Below are 16,275 nucleotides of genomic sequence, written 5' to 3' on the forward strand. Positions count from 1 at the left end.
ATCTAAAGAATTCGTCTGTATTGAGTTCTGGAAGACTTGCTTGTCCTTTTTATAGTGGTGAATATCGGTATCAACATGGATATATATATAAGGATGTAACGTAAGTAACGTGGATGTAATGTAAGGAGTATAACATTATTACGTTTTACAAAACAATCACAGAAGAGCATTTTCATTGCAATTTAAAAAATTTAGGTATTATAAGTTTTCATTTAGATATTATAAGTTCGCAGATGATTTTTAGGTCACGCCATAATATTCCGATTTTTACTTTATAATTTGAGTTTAGATCATCTAAACGACATAAGTTAATAAGATTATTCCAGAATGCGTATCACAGACGATCGGTAACGACTGACCATGCACGATTCGATAACGTTCATTAATTACTCACTTATCAGTTCCCACTGTCAGAGACCACTAGCCGATGGTTATAAATCTGTCATATGATTTGATATTTCATTGTCTGACTGGGTCGATGGCGTATTTTGGTAGTCAGACTGCCTTCTATTATATTATTATTTATATTTACGTTTATAAAAAAAAAAAATGCATTTGACATGCTTCCGCTAGTATATTATTTTAAATATAGAACCAAAAAAAGTTATCTATTTTTATTCTACGGTGATAAAGAGAAAATAAATCAAATTCTTTCTGTCATGTGTACTTTATTTTAAATTATCTCATTTTCACTTTACAAATACTTTCATATAAATAATAAAAAAAAAAACATCAATTTTACATAACTTTAAAAATACAATTCTATGAACCGGCTATTTCTATCCGAGAGTCGGAGTTTTCTTTCGGACTGTCTTCGTCCATGGCTTCAATAGCTTTACTCAGGATTTCGTAGTGTGAAATTTCTTCTTTAGGTGGACTGGTTTCATCTAGAATATACCTGCAAAAGAAATAATGATTGAAATAAATATTTTAATAATTTAATGGCAATTGATAGGGTTAGATCGCGACAAAAATTTTCGATCTGCGAAAATGATATCGAAACAATTGTGGTTAGGATTTTCTGTAAGGTTAATGGAAGTACGTTAATCTTACAGAACATTACAATCAAATCACTGCACACAAAAGTATTTAATAAGGTAGCCAGAGCTTCTGGGGAAAGGTACATGCTTGCCACGGTGTCGTAGATTTCCATAGGCTACGGTAGCCGCCAAGCTGCTGCAAAGCAAAAAAAAAAGTAGATTTTCAGTACTCTTTAAAAAAGCACATCTTTAGCTACTTTCCTTCACAACATTTAGCTTCCTCGACTACAGCACTAGAAGTATTTTGTTAAGGCAAGTAATATTTTTTTATGTATAATTCAAAGAAACTATTAGATAGTAAATTTTTTATTAGGAAATTTTACTGTTACTGTCACTGTAGAAAATGTTTCCTGAAGCGATTTTTCTACGGCTTGCAGTTTCGATAATGCATCAAACATTTAGCACGCACGATGAGTAATGCAACGTGTCGACTCGTGCCGTCACGCAACCAATGCATGACTTTCAGACTATTAACATAACTTCAAACAAATACAATAAAACCTTATTTCTTTTTGAAATAAAATATAAATGCATTGATTTCTATAAGAGATTAATGGAGCATCATTAACATGAAAAAAAAGAAAATCATTAAAGGTATAGTAAACATGTGCAATTGTCTCGAAGATAATCCTAGTTATAAAGCGTAGCTAGCGTATAGAATTCAAACTTGAACGAGCCGCGGGTCGTAGTTTGTTAGCCGATCGAGATACTAGTAATAAGTAAAAATTACTTTGCAGACTATAAAAGATACAGAACAGTCAAACGCAATACATGCCTTTGTACTTGTTATAAAATGGTGGCTAAATGAATCATTAACCATATGAAGTTTGTGCTATAATATTTATCAATAATTCAATAGGTCTTTTTGTACCAAGTTACCAGTTTTCCTTATTAACTTAAGTTTAATAATCTGATGGTCTTTTAGTGTAATATTATATAAATGATACAGATTACAGATATGTGTGGGTTCGGTAGCGATAACTTTCAAGCAAGACATGACAAACTGGAGTAGGGCTCAAAATATGGAGCAGCCCGACTGGGATAGCACCTCGACCTTACAGAAGATCACAGCTTAGTAATACTGTTTTCAAGCAGTGTTGTGTTCCTGTTGGTGAGTTAGGTAACCAGAGCTTCTGCGGGGAATTGGGGGTAGGGTCTGCAACGCGCTTGCTATGCTTCTGGTGTTGCAGACGTTTATAAGCTACGGTAATCGCTTATCATCAGGTGAGCCGTACGCTTGTTTGCCGACCTAGTTGAGAAAAAAAAAGACGTATGACAGAGTTTGTAATGGTTATGTATTGACGATATTATGACTAACTATTGCGTTTCTTGCTGTTTCTTCTCGAAGAATATATATTCCAATCAGTGGCAGCTATATAGCACCGTGTTAAATGTGTGTATGTGAAGTCCACTAGAATATGTACAATTTTGATTTTGATTTAATAAAATTCAAATGAATTATTATAGAATATTTTAATTTTTCATCGTCGAGAAAAATTATGCAAAATAGTTTGTTTACACATTTAACAACAAATAGTAACACAATAAATAGTTGGAATCACGTGACGACGTATGTTAAATTGATTTGAAGGGAACAGTGGGCTAAAATAACCGTTTACAGATAGACCGTAAGGTTGAATTATAAACTTCTTGTTTGCCAACATATTTACTATATTTAAAAAAAGATTGGGATGACAAGAAACTGAATTAGCAAATACTATAATTGTTAAAAACACATTACGTAGGCTATTTGACACTCTAGGTACAATTGTCATAATTTTATATGGTCAATATGAAATGTTATCAGACCTAGTTGTTATCATGAACAGCTGACAATAGTCATAGCTACTATTAGACGATTATATAACTATTAAAGTAGTATAAATACACACACCGGCATATTTAGCGGAACATAAAATGAAGGTTTGATATCAGTATCATATAAGGTTGCTGGCTGGTTTATACGTCATTTAATTTAAAAAGAAATATTTTCAAATTAAGAAAACAACTGAACATGAAATTTTATGCAATTGTTTTAATTTTATTCAAATACACCTTATCTGGAGCGAACTTCGAGTATTTCTTCCTTCTGAGTTTGATTTAAAATTTCATTGAAATACTATTTTTTAGTTAGTTTTTTTAATCGCGTATCTTTTTGGAGTTGAGGACTGAATTATGCCTGACTTTGCCCCAACGGAGATTGCCAGGGCACTCGAAATGCGAAGATATGGTCAAACCTACAGAGTGATATCCAGAGATCTTCGTCGACCAGTTTCAACGATCCATCCGTCAAAACCGGTTCAGCCGTTTCAGAGTTTAGCCAGAACATTATTACATAGACAGACGAACAAAAATTGTACAAAATGTTATTTTGGTATATGTACCGTGTATACATCCATATGCATTTAGTAAAAAGCGGTTATTTTAATATTACAAACAGACACTTTAATTTTATTTATTTGTATAGATGTATCCTCATACAGAATGTCCCCAGAACTTAACGTCAAGCCAAAACGGGGTGACAGGATTGATTGTAACTATCATGAGAAAAATCAGGAAAAAATGTAGTTTTTAAAATTATGGGAATTTAAGAAAAATCTAGAAATTTGGTCAAACTGTAACCATTTTTCGGTTAGTGTGGTCAATTTTTATTATTTTTGTTCATTTAAACTTTGAAACCGTAACCTTAAATAACATTTCTAGAAACAAAGTCAAAAATAATGACACAATTGCCCCAAGTTTTCTAGAATTAAGACTATTTGTTAAACTATGAATTTAAAATTTTCAAAATTTGTTGACTTAGAAAAGCCCTCTTTTTAAAAAAATGTACTAAAGTGCCTTGGCAAGTGCCACTAAAAGTTTGCGCATTTAATCCGGATTGTAAAACGGTACAATACTTGTTAGTTTCACACTACAAAAAAAAAAAAAAACGAGTAAAAAAATAAAAACCTCAAGTAACCCGATTTTTGCTAACCCGCTTTACTCAGTTCAAATGTTTTTTATTCGCACAAGCTCTTGGTAGGTTCTTAATTTTACGACAAAATGATGAGACAAGTGGTTAGTGGACATGTTTGCCATGAGCGAGCGAGATAGATAGTGCCGCCACTTTTACCAAAGTCAACAAAAGTAAGTAAAATTCATAAAATAATGAAAAATCTTGACCTAGTTTAGTTTTAGGTTTAATGGAATAAAAGTCAGATAGGGAAATACTATTTTTTATTACAATAAATGTTCAAATTGTTTACTTGGGCCATCTGCGACCTCTTGCAACACTTCTTCCTCGTAAGGAAAGCGAGCTCTACCTCCAGCCCGTATTTGATGATTCGGGAAATGGCCGCTCTCCGTGAGTGAGCGTGTAAGACGTTACGAAAGTTATGCGTACGTAAATAAGTTTTACTTCATGATACTTACCCGCAAGCCCTGAAGAAGGCAGAGGCGGAAGGGTTGTGCGTGAGCGCGGTGAGGCGCACGCAACGCATGCGCGTGGCCGCTGCAAGCCGCTCGAGCACGCCCATCACGCGCTGCCCCAGGCCGCGCCGCCGCCCACCCGCCTCGATTTGCAACTCGTAACTGAGAACAACAAACGCACACTGTTCAATTTCGCCTCTGGGTCGAACATTTCCATCTGACCCTTTGGGTTGCGATGGAGATTAATATTCTAAACAACATTAGTTACAAAGAAGAGAATCCTAGTTTAGCAGAAAAAAATCATGTGTTTGTATTTTTTGATATTCTTTTTATTTTTGGCTTTCTTTATAAAATAATAAAAAAACCCATAGTTTATGAGCAAAAATTTCTCATCTTCATTTATTTTTTCAAGGTCCAGCATTCCTATAATATGTGTATTAAAAAACTTTTTACGCATGTTTAAAGGATTTTTACCTGATAGCGAAAAATGGAAAATGATTTCATTTTGCTCATATATATATATATATATATATATATATATATATATATATATATATATATATATATATATATAATATTTTATTGTATCACAAAAAAATTTTCATTTGTCTTTTTTTCCTAAAATAAAGTTTCTAAAAGCTGCCTTGTCCATTGAATTGCCAGCTCCGAATAGAGTGCAATGCGTAGGTTTAGACGTGTGCTGCTTTAACTTAAATATCATATAAGTAGTGTCTGTAGTCGAATGTACGAATGCATCAATGCAGTAAAAAGGTCGACGGCGTGTGTGGGCAATTGTTTTAGGGTGACGTCAGCCTGGTCAGTGGGATCAAGGGATGCGAGCGTGGTCGTCTTAGCGCAATCTGTATCGAGCAGCAGGGATGAACGCGCGGATGCTGTGGTTGTTGCTGGGGTGTGCGTCGATCGCACACGCGGCACGTATACTGGCCGTACTACCGACTAACACGAAGAGTCACTATGCGATGTACGGCCGCCTAATAGACGCCCTTTCCCGGAGGAACCACACGTTAACCATCTTAACGCATTTTACCATGGTACGTATTGAAAGTTGAGTTAAAAGACTTAACGTCTCTTATTCTTTATGTATCGACAAAAAATATTAAGCAATAAGTCTTGGTAATATTTTACAAACTGAAATTTTAAACAATACTTATCTATACCTATTTCTCTATTAAAAATAGTTTTAATATAATACTCTGACTTTATTTAATTTTTCTTCGTCGGTTACAACCAGTAACAACTGGACACATTCTACAATGGAAACATTCTTTCTCTAAGTATTAATACTAAAATGTATGGTTCAAAGTTAGGCAAATAGGGTATTTTTTGACATCTTTAACACATAAAAATAACAGTTGAGCGCCGAGTTGCACGAAAAGAAATTAAAATTTAAGTAGTGATTAAACTAATTTAATCGCAAGAATTGTATGAAATTCTTATGATTAAATTAGTTTAATCTCTATCTAAATTTTAATTTTGTTCGTGCAACTCGGTGTTAAACTATTTGATATTAACCAACCAAAATTTTTTTATAAGTATTCTGTTTTATTACGTAGAGCAGCATTGCACTCTCGCAGCCAGAACATTTAAGCGGTTTGTATAGTACGATTCGGGAGGTAATTTTCAAGAGTGCTTATCTTCAATTTCAATCATTTTAATAAATGTTAAACCAATTCCTCTATAATGCAAATTTCAATGAAAAATTTTTTAAGTTTATCCCTGTTTTAAAAAGTAGTGTGTTACAAATTAGTTTTTTTCAAAGGTTGTCGTAGACGAAAAGTGGAACAGGACTAGTTTGGAAAATTACCTTCTGAATTTGTATGTTGCTCCCAAAGTCACGGATTTTTCTAGTTTTGATTATATGGATTTTGTACAGCAAAGGGGGAGGTTTCCAGTTCGACTATATATTCTTTTATGTATGTTAGACCTCAGAACTTTAGAGGCGGTGGATTTATTTCGATGATTTTTTATAATAAAAACGTGGTGTGTATCATGTGGACCCATTTAAATTTAATTGAGCTCTGACAAGTACTTTTTGAGTAATTTTTAATGCGAATTTACGTGACTATTTTTTCGTCGAGCTCTATTGTATGCCTGCCTGTGTGCCTACTGATTTTGATTTTGATGAATCTTTCTTTAATCCAAAGCTAATGCTTGTCTTGAGGTCCCATTTAAATTTGATTGAGATCTGAGGATTACTTTTTGAGTAATCTTAGATAACGCGTACTTACTGGAATATTTTTTCGTCTACCAACGTTGTGTTACTTGTCGACGTAATTGAAGTCAGTTTTTTTTTCGTTTGCGAGCAAACATAAATAAAGACAAAGATGGTTTGATATTCTTCTAACAACACGAGTATATGTTGGTTTGGTTTTGGTTTGGTTAAGTGGTTGGAGGGTAAAGAAGAATTAAGGGACTATCTGCATTAGACTACTTTCAAAGATAAAACAATGCATGTTTGCTTTTCTCTTATTTGGAATGTTATTTGGTTTTAAAATTTGTCTGAATCTTACTACAACATATTTTTTTTTAAAGAATAACAAATATCGTCTACGAGAATACATGTAAATAAAATTGAAGTGTCTGTCTGTGATTTCACAATAATTGTGTTTTTTCAAGTTCTATAATTATTTACACGATACTAAAACACAAACAAATGATTTTAAAATTGTTGTCCTTTAGTCTGTCTCTCTGTTTGTGGCTTAACCGATTAACATGAAAGTAATAAAAACAAATTAAATCTCAAAATAAGATCAAGGAGTTCACATGGAAACATAAACTTTTTATCCCATTACCGCTGGATCAGGAGTTAAAAAATTATGAGTGTCTAGATAATCTCCCACGCGAAAGAAGATGCGGGTACGAGTAGTATTATATTAAATTAAAAAAAAAATGATACTTCTTTTTCGTTTGTCTCTTAATAATTTTGTAAAATATACAATATATACCAATAAAATACAGCCAGTCCGTATCGTAGCACAAATCAATTGTAGATATAGAAAAAGAATATTTGTAAATTCATATGCAGTTCAAAATAGTGTCTTACTTTCATTCCATTCTGCATATAGGTACCAAAGACAACGATTGAATCCCGTATAATCAGACGAATTCAGACGATGAATCAGAGAATACTTAAAGATAATCATTATGTCACAGGATTCATGCATTCAAAATAAATCTATAGGTATAAATAAAAAATCAAGTGTGCTTTAGACCACACGACTGAAGTAAAACTTCCTTAGTTACCCCAACAGTAATATACGAAACGTAACTCTCTTAGATATAGGAGAGTAGAGGAACACTGATATTTTTTGCAACCTTGCGAAGCCGAGGCGGTTCGCTAGTTTGATTATAAAATACATTAATGATTTATTTGTATGTATGTATTTAATAAATGTGTATAACAGCTTTTGATGTAACAGTTTAGAAATGACACAGTGACTTAATAGAGACTATTTATTAATCAGACGTTTTGAAGATGACCTTTTGTATCGCGATGCGTCTTATCAGACGGCACGCGCTTCGCTCCCGACCTGTCTTGCTGGACTCAATATTGTGCATAAATAATAGTATAACGATCTGAACTGTGACGTTTCGACTCAAATGCAAATATTTAAATGTTTTCACCAATACTTTTATTTTTACAGAAAAATCCACCACCTAACGTAGAAGAGATAAATTTAGCAGGCACAATTCCAGAAATAACAAATAATCTCACTAAACAGCACACATCTCTAAAACCAGATTTCATGAGAAACTTGGACCAAATCATGAAGGAATGCGTCCACGCATGCGATGTCGTGTCACAAAACCCGGCCGTGAAGGCGCTGGTCAACTCGTCTAAAACTTACGATTTAATCATTTTAGAGGTTTTTGGCAGCGAATGTTTCCTACCCTTCGGCAATCGATTCAAAGCTCCAGTTGTCGGGCTCTTATCAAGTGTTCCTCTGCCATGGGTCAATGAGCAGTTAGGAAATCCAGAGGGAACGGCCTACATACCAGCATACATGATGGGTTATGGACAACGTATGAAGCTATGGGAACGTTTTGTAAACACCGTAGCTGTAATATTTGCGAAGATAAGTTACAAAATTAAGTCGCAGATACCATCACAGGTTTGTAATTGTTACAAATTAAGTATTTCGAAGTAAAATAGTGATTAGTTCTCATTGTTAAATTTTTGATATTATTGCAGGTGATTGCTGATCGTCTTTTTGGTTCTGGTCCAAAATTGGAAACACTAGCTCAAAATTATAGTGTGGTTTTAGCTAACAGCCATTTTAGTATTAACGAAGTGCGACCATTGGTTCCTGCTCTTGTTGAAGTTGGAGGCTTACATCTTGACAATTCACAAATAATGCCAAAGGTTACATTTTTAATTTTTTTTTATAGATTTACAATTTTTTTTTATTTGCATGATGTACATTGTTTTCTTATCTTTTTTCGCAAAGGATTTTCGAAGTCATTAATTATATAAATAAAAATGTCAGAAATGTCCAATTTTTCAATAAGCTTGTGGACAGAACTGTTTACTTAATTTAAGTTACATATATTGCGTCGTGTTTATTAACCGAAATCAGTATTTGCCAGAACAATAATATAATAATTACATGCATTACTATTACTTATTACTTGCGAGTCGTCACAGACGATATGCAATGGTTAACCTAAATTAAAGATGGTGCCGATTGCTAAGTGGCAACTATCACAAAGGAATATATTATTGATCCTAGACCTAAGACCCTACTGATCTAGATAGTTCCATTCGAATATGAGATATACGAATCTAATATTTGTGATATAATTGTGTGTTTTCTTTTAGGCTTTAAAGAGGTTTTTAGATAGCTCGTACGAAGGTGTTATTTATTGGAGCTTCGGCTCTATGTCGCGGATCGAAACAATATCAAGTGAAAAATTGGCACAGATTTTTACGGCGTTATCTGAACTATCTCAAACTGTCCTGGTGAGATTAGATCGGAAGTTGCTTTCTAGCAATCTCACAGTCCCAGACAACGTTTATACTATGAAGTGGATACCACAATATAAAACTTTATGTAAGCATAACACACGTAATTATAATTATTATTTACGATGCAAAATACATTAAAACTACAAATGAGTTGAAGTTAAATAAATGTTTTAATAATATAAAATTATCTTAATAATCAGACTGACTAAAGATTCGAGGCAGTGTTTTGTCATTATGTCCATGTTCACATTACACGTTCTAATTTTATTAAGATATTATTCATTACTAATAGTAAAACTTATCTATTCAAATAATCTTTTCTGTTAAGTACTGGTAGTTCATAAATCATGTGAACTTTTACAGGTCACCCAAACGTACAATTGTTTATATCACATGGTGGTCTACTCGGGACACAAGAGGCGGTCGCGTGTGGGGTACCGATGCTCATAGTGCCTCTGTATGCTGACCAGGCGCTGAACGGTCACGCTATGAGTGATCGCGGTGTTGCACGAATCATTTCCTTAAGATATTCAAGTACAGCGTCTTGGAAAGAAGCTTTCTATGATTTGTTTACAAATGTTAGGTAAGTTATTTTGGTCTAATTGCAGAAAGACACGAGAATTTTTAAGAAAAAACTTCGCAGAAAAAAATATGTTAGTGTTCGTACTATGCAGAAGATAATTAGAAAAAGAATAGTGTCAGCTCGAAATAAAAAACAAAAAAAAAACAAAAACGATTTCAATTACACCGACAAGTAATACGACCTAAAGTAGACGTAAAAACAGTAGACTAATTAAGAATTATGAGAGACTAGCTTCCCGGACAGACTTCGTTCTGTCAAAAGTTAATAGTAAAAATTATTATTATTTAAATGTTTTAATGTATTAAAAAACCTTTTATGATAATTAAATTTAATTGATATCATTAAGGAACATACAAAAAAAAAAAATAGCCGAATTGGTCGAGCCATTCTCGAGTTACGCACTTAGCAACATTCATTTTTATTTATATAGATAATTCAAAAAGTATGGGACAGATATCAATTAAATTTAAATGGAAATTTTGATGAATATTTAATCATAAAAGAATCATAGAAATCGGTCTTCGCGTTACAAATGTTGAGGTAACACATAAAAAATGGGGGAAAAAATACAGTCGAATTGAGAATGTCCTTTTTTGAAGATTGAAAAAATACTGATAATTTAGTTATAACATTTTGACAATCAATATAAAGTTATCATTACTTTCAGGTATAAGGAAAATGCATTAAAATTAAAAGATATATTCCTGGACCGCCCCATGTCACCCCTAGACACTGGGGTTTACTGGATAGAGTATGTCCTTAGACACAAGGGTGCTGGCCACATGCGTTCTCCAGCCCTCGACTTATCCTACTCACAGTATCTACTTCTAGATTTTTTAGCTTTTAGCATTATTAGCATATGTTTAGTTATTTACCTACTTCATAAATTATTTCGCTATTTATGCACTAGGTGTATTTGGCGGTTTCCTAAAGCGATCGTCTCAGAAAAGATACTTTTCAGGCGAAACAGTAATCTATTTCATTATTTTCTTTGGATATACAAGTTGAAAACGAACTAATGGTTTTTTTTTTAGCAACCGATCTCTAGTGTAAACTTTGTAAATAATTATATGTAAGCTATTTATTAGTTTCGCCTTTCGTAAGAGATTAATTGATTGTATGAGATTAGTGTTATATCAAAAGAACTGTGGGGGGAATTTGTTTGGAAGAGTCTTAAAACCAAGGGCGTAACTATAATTTTGTAAGATAAAAATAAATAAATATGTAAAACTCGATAATTATGAGATTTTTTTTTTTAATTTACTGCAACTATTCATTCACTTTCACTATTTACAATACTTCTATAATAGGGTGAGGAGGTTTTGGCTAAATCTACCTAAAAATTATTATTAGTTTCGATTCAGGGTGGGGAAAGCCTCACCTTTCCCTACCGTATGTATGCTTAAAACTCTAGCTACAGAAATGCAATTAATTTCACAATGTGAAATGGAACAAAAGGAAATGATTTGTAATAAAAAATAATAATTATGTCCACTCATACACATTTTTTTATTTCCCTACTTCCTAGTAAGAACAATCCTGGGTTTAGTCCTGTTTAATTCGTTGTCTTCTTGCGCGTTATTTACTTTGTCTGGCCAGTTTGATCGAATATATACGTATGTTAAAATTATGTAATATAACTCCAATAAAAGCGGTAAAGTACCTTACATTAATGTAAAAATCTTTAATAACATAATAATATAAAAAAATTACAGATGACATCAGATAAGAGAAGTATGGACAATCAACTCATCACAGTTAGTTAATTTTACTTGATTTCAGTAATGCTTTTAATGCTGTTGATTTACTACTAGCCATACTTAGTTCTCTTAAAATATCTCCTGAAGTGACGGTTTCATATACTTGCGCAATCGTTGGCAACGCATATACATTGATGGTCATTCTTCCAACTGGTGTATGAGTAAAGCTGGCGTGCCGCAAGGTGACGCGTTGTCCCCTCTATTATTTTCGATTTTCATTTCATCTGTCACTAATCACATATCTTCTCTCTGTCATTTGTACGCGGATAATCTTCAAATCTACTCGTAATCTCATCTCAGTGAAATTTCACAATGTATAAATTTGTTGAATTTTACATCTATTCAACGATGGAGTAAGTATTATCATGGTTTAAGGGTTTAATCGCTATCAAGTATACATGATAACAACCGGGACCGACGGCTTAACGTGCTCTCCGAGGCACGGTGCATATAACACCAACACGCGTATAGCCAAGGTAAATCAACAGAGTCAGCTCTACACGCAGTGGTCAGCAAAATAGAAGAGGCCATTGAAAACAAGGCAATGTGTCTCGGCACCTTCATTGACACAGAAGGAGCTTTTGACATGCTCAGTAAGAGTCATCAAACTCAAATCATCTGAGAACAACATGCACTGGTAGCCAGAGGATGTCCACAAGGAGGGGTGCTTTCCCCACTACTGTGGAACATAGTAGTAAATAACCTCATGACTCGACTGAACCAGCACAACTACTTCACGATCGGGTCTGCTGATGATATCGCCATTTTAATTAGCTGCAGAGTCAGTAGTACCGTGTGCAATGTCACGCAGCAGGCGCTACGAATTGTGGAGAGATGGTGCATAGACAGCGAACTTACCGTCAATCCTGGAAAGAGGAACAGGTAATGTTCACTAACAAACGACAACTGGGGGACTACAACCCCCCTAGACTGTTCGGTACGGAGCTCCAGTTCAGCTCGGAGGTAAAGTATCTAGGAATCACTCTAGATAGCAAACTGAACTGGAGCAACCATCTCAACAGCAAAATTGACAAGGCTACAATAGCCTCCTGGCAGTGCCACAGAATGATAGGTAAGAAATGGGGGTCTATCCCCAAAAATCACTCTGTGGCTGTACCAGTCCGTCATCAGGCCAATCATCAGCTACGGTGCAGTGGTTTGGTGGCCGAGAACCAGACTAATCACCGGTGAAGCAAAGTCACAACGACTTCAAAGGCTGGCTTGCATGGCGACTACGTCCTGCATGAGGACCATTCCGACTGCGGCCCTGGAAGCCCTACTGAAGTTGCCGCCGCTGCATCTGTTTATCCAACACGAGGCGGGAGCGGCTGCGGTAAGACTCAAGAAGCTAAACCTATGGAGGAACGTAAAAGTAACACATACAGGAATACTTCGCGAACTGGTAAACAGGGAACCGCTCATCGAAGCAGTCACCGACAGGATACCCAAACAATACGTATTCAATAAAAAATACAGAATACAATTACATGAAGATCCAGGGGAGGGCCTTAACCTCAAAGAGTTAAGAATCTTCACAGACGGGTCGAAAACATTAACAGGTACAGGTTCTTGGGTTCACTCAGAAGGCCTGAATATCAACATCTCATCGCCATTGGGAATCCATAATACTGTCTTTCAGGCGGAATGCATGGGAATCATAATGGCAACAACAGCGATAAACTCCAGAGATGTACAGGGTTTTCCAATCCGTATACTATCTGATAGTAGATCGGCCCTGCAAGCCCGGCAGAGCGACATTATGACATCAGGGTTAATATACGAGTGCCATCGAGCTCTGACGAAGGTAAGTGAAACAAACACCACTACCCTTCGATGGATAAAAGGTCACAGTGGATCGCGAGGCAACGACGCGGCTGATCGACAGGCGAGGGAGGGATCGGAGTTGAGGGTCTACGGACCCGAACCCATTCTGCCCCTGCCTTTTGGATGGTTGCGCGGCCAGCTGCGACATAACATCAAGGTAATGCACCAAGAATATTGGACAAACCTAGTTACCTGCAGGCAGACCAGGGAAGCTCTTCCGAGGATCAACCCAGCATTGTTCCGCAAACTTCGCGGTTATGGGAGAGTCCAGCTCCGACTACTGGTCGGGGCTTTTACCGAACATGCCTTGCTAGACAAACACTTACACAATTTAGGTGTTACAGACAGCCCCCTATGCAGAGTGTGCATGGAGGCAGAAGAAACGGCCTCACTCATCCTGCTGGGATACGGTAGTGTGGCGAACTACAGGGCGCTACACCTCAGGACACTGAGGTCGCTCGGGAAGTCGTCGGCAACACAAGGGGTCTGCTAGGCTTCCTCAAGGAACTAGGCTGGCATGAATAAGGCCCCCAGCCAACCACGCAAAATAGGCGCACTGAGACGTCGAGTTGCGGAGAATAGTCCGTGAAGAATCAATCCATCAATCAAATACTAGTAAACTTTTTTGTAAAATTATTTATGTAATTTTATACTGTGGACAAAAATAAATAAAGACATATGTTTTTTTTTATTTCACTTAATAGTTTGAATTATTATTATTACTATAATTTGTTTGATTTATTTTATTTTACGGTATTTATTATTTTCTAAAATACTAAATTTCCTAAATACTTTTATGTACTCAATAAAACACCAATTGACAAAATAAAAAAAAAAATCAAGAACTAGAAAATATATATAAAATACAACATTTTTTTTTCAAATTGTGTTGCTTTTATACTATCCGAAGAAACTTCGTTCCTACCTGGTGTCCCATGACACCACATAATAATGATTATTTTTTACTACTGCATAAGTGCTGAAAGTGGATTAAACCATTACCTTACTTGCATTTTACCACAAGCATTAAGTTGCCCATATAACAGATGACCGTAATTATGTGCATAGTGAACATATTTTGATTTGATTAATAGGTCATACATATTTGGTACGGTCTGTGCATTTGTTTTTGTGTTTTGTGATTTATATCCGCCAACCCACAGAGGAACAGCATGGTGGATTAAGCTCCAATCCTTCTGCATGGAGAAAGAGGCCTATGCCCAGCAGTAGGATGTTACAGGCTGAATGCGGTTTATATACTTTCCACACAGGACTTTAATTTTTCTAGAGATGTTAACTGTGATACACTTATGATTTTATTCAGAAAAAATATATAAAAAGATACATTGAAAAATACAAAAGACTCACCAATACAGAACTGGGTCACCAAAATCCATGTCAAAACGGAAATGAGAGAATGCTTGAAGTTTGTCATTTTTATCTTTAGCTATTAGGTACCATGCTGAGTCGTCCATCATCTGTTCAACTTTATCATCCTTATTCCAACCCCATGCACAGGTCTCATACCTAAAAACAAAGTTTTAAATATAGCATTTATATGATCATTATTTACAATGCAGTGTATATTTTCTACAAATATTATAAAAATTAACTCAATTGTGTTGCTATTTGTTACTAAGCTATGTATTAATTTAAGACTATAAATTGTATTAAAAAGAAACCCATGTAAGTTAGAAATTAAAAAAATATATATATTCCAAAATAAAATTATTACTACAAAATCACTATCACTATAAAAGTATTCATTTATTTCACTCTCAAATCACAAAAAAACAAGATTTAAGAAAATTAATAAATGTGTAGTAGAACAAACAGTCTTATAGCTAACTATTTTTTACAAAATTAGAAATTTTTAAAGATTTAGAAGTACAAGTATTATGAAATTATCAATATTATTTAGTAAACACGAATAAATGATACTTACAAGTTTTTCATATTTCGCTCCGTGAGGTCTATGGCCCAATCTAATACTTTTTTGTCAAGTTCAGTTACTTTCTGTATGTACATATCTATTTCTAAGTCCTTGTTCCTATAGACGAGTAGTTCTTTGCACAAAGGAGCCAACTCTTTTAACTTGTTTGCAGAGGTAACATAAGACATGCCATCGGCAATGCGGCGCTGTTCTAACTTTCGCGCTTGGCGTTTTTCTTTGCTTTTATTAACTGATGCTACTGATTTTTTCTGTAAGATTAAAAATTTATTTTTAATAGATAGATGAGATTTTTATAAAGTTTAAAAATGCAATATAAACAATTGATAATGTGGAAGCCGATCAACATAAATAAAGTATATATCATTAGCTTCTTCGTTATTAGATTAATTGAATACTTACACCCATTTTATAAGTTTACTATACAAATATACAGCAATTTATTTAAAAATATTGTTTTAACTTATATTATCGATTAACGAAGTATTACAAACAAGCCGCTGTTTACTAAATTGTTTTAATGTACCTACATGTTTCAAAGGTTTTTTTACCTGTGTCATAATACAGATCCCTGATTGGTTAAAATATTACTGTTCTTAAAAACAACCAATAGAGATAGAATTTTTGTGACAGATTGAATACAAACGACCATAACTTGTTAATGAAAACTACATAATTATGTTTGACATTATCTTTTAAACGTTTTAAATTATTATTACAAA

At 34.5% G+C, this 16,275-nt stretch overlaps 2 protein-coding genes across 2 annotated transcripts; one reads left to right on the forward strand and one right to left on the reverse strand.

The window, feature by feature from the left end:
- Window positions 1-687: 687 nt before the first annotated feature.
- Window positions 688-15,961, reverse strand: LOC123662523 (N-alpha-acetyltransferase 40). The gene is made up of 5 exons (XM_045597365.1): window positions 15,956-15,961; window positions 15,548-15,804; window positions 14,971-15,129; window positions 4,452-4,610; window positions 688-898 (listed from the first exon to the last, which is right to left on the reverse strand). Exons 1-5 carry the CDS (start codon window positions 15,959-15,961, stop codon window positions 763-765), a joined length of 717 nt encoding a protein of 238 aa, XP_045453321.1. The 3' UTR covers window positions 688-762.
- On the forward strand, window positions 5,414-11,516 carry LOC123662036 (UDP-glycosyltransferase UGT5-like). Its single transcript, XM_045596925.1, has 6 exons — window positions 5,414-5,500; window positions 8,114-8,581; window positions 8,662-8,832; window positions 9,289-9,520; window positions 9,799-10,018; window positions 10,686-11,516. Exons 1-6 carry the CDS (start codon window positions 5,429-5,431, stop codon window positions 11,035-11,037), a joined length of 1,515 nt encoding a protein of 504 aa, XP_045452881.1. The 5' UTR covers window positions 5,414-5,428; the 3' UTR covers window positions 11,038-11,516.
- Window positions 15,962-16,275: the final 314 nt, after the last annotated feature.

Source organism: Melitaea cinxia, chromosome 18, assembly GCF_905220565.1.
Source record: "Melitaea cinxia chromosome 18, ilMelCinx1.1, whole genome shotgun sequence".
NCBI lineage: Eukaryota > Metazoa > Arthropoda > Insecta > Lepidoptera > Nymphalidae > Melitaea > Melitaea cinxia.

What these genes read in the sequence shown, in the direction of transcription:
- LOC123662036 (XM_045596925.1), top strand. Translation starts at nt 5,429, where the DNA reads ATGTACGGCCGCCTAATAGACGCCCTTTCCCGGAGGAACCACACGTTA. An exon ending in TCTTAACGCATTTTACCATG is followed by an intron (nt 5,501 to 8,113) that starts GTACGTATTGAA and finishes TTATTTTTACAG; the next exon opens with AAAAATCCACCACCTAACGT. An exon ending in ACCACAATATAAAACTTTAT is followed by an intron (nt 9,521 to 9,798) that starts GTAAGCATAACA and finishes GAACTTTTACAG; the next exon opens with GTCACCCAAACGTACAATTG.
- LOC123662523 (XM_045597365.1), bottom strand. An exon ending in GGTGACCCAGTTCTGTATTG is followed by an intron (nt 4,611 to 14,970) that starts GTGAGTCTTTTG and finishes TGTTGTTCTCAG; the next exon opens with TTACGAGTTGCAAATCGAGG. An exon ending in GCCTTCTTCAGGGCTTGCGG is followed by an intron (nt 899 to 4,451) that starts GTAAGTATCATG and finishes TTTCTTTTGCAG; the next exon opens with GTATATTCTAGATGAAACCA.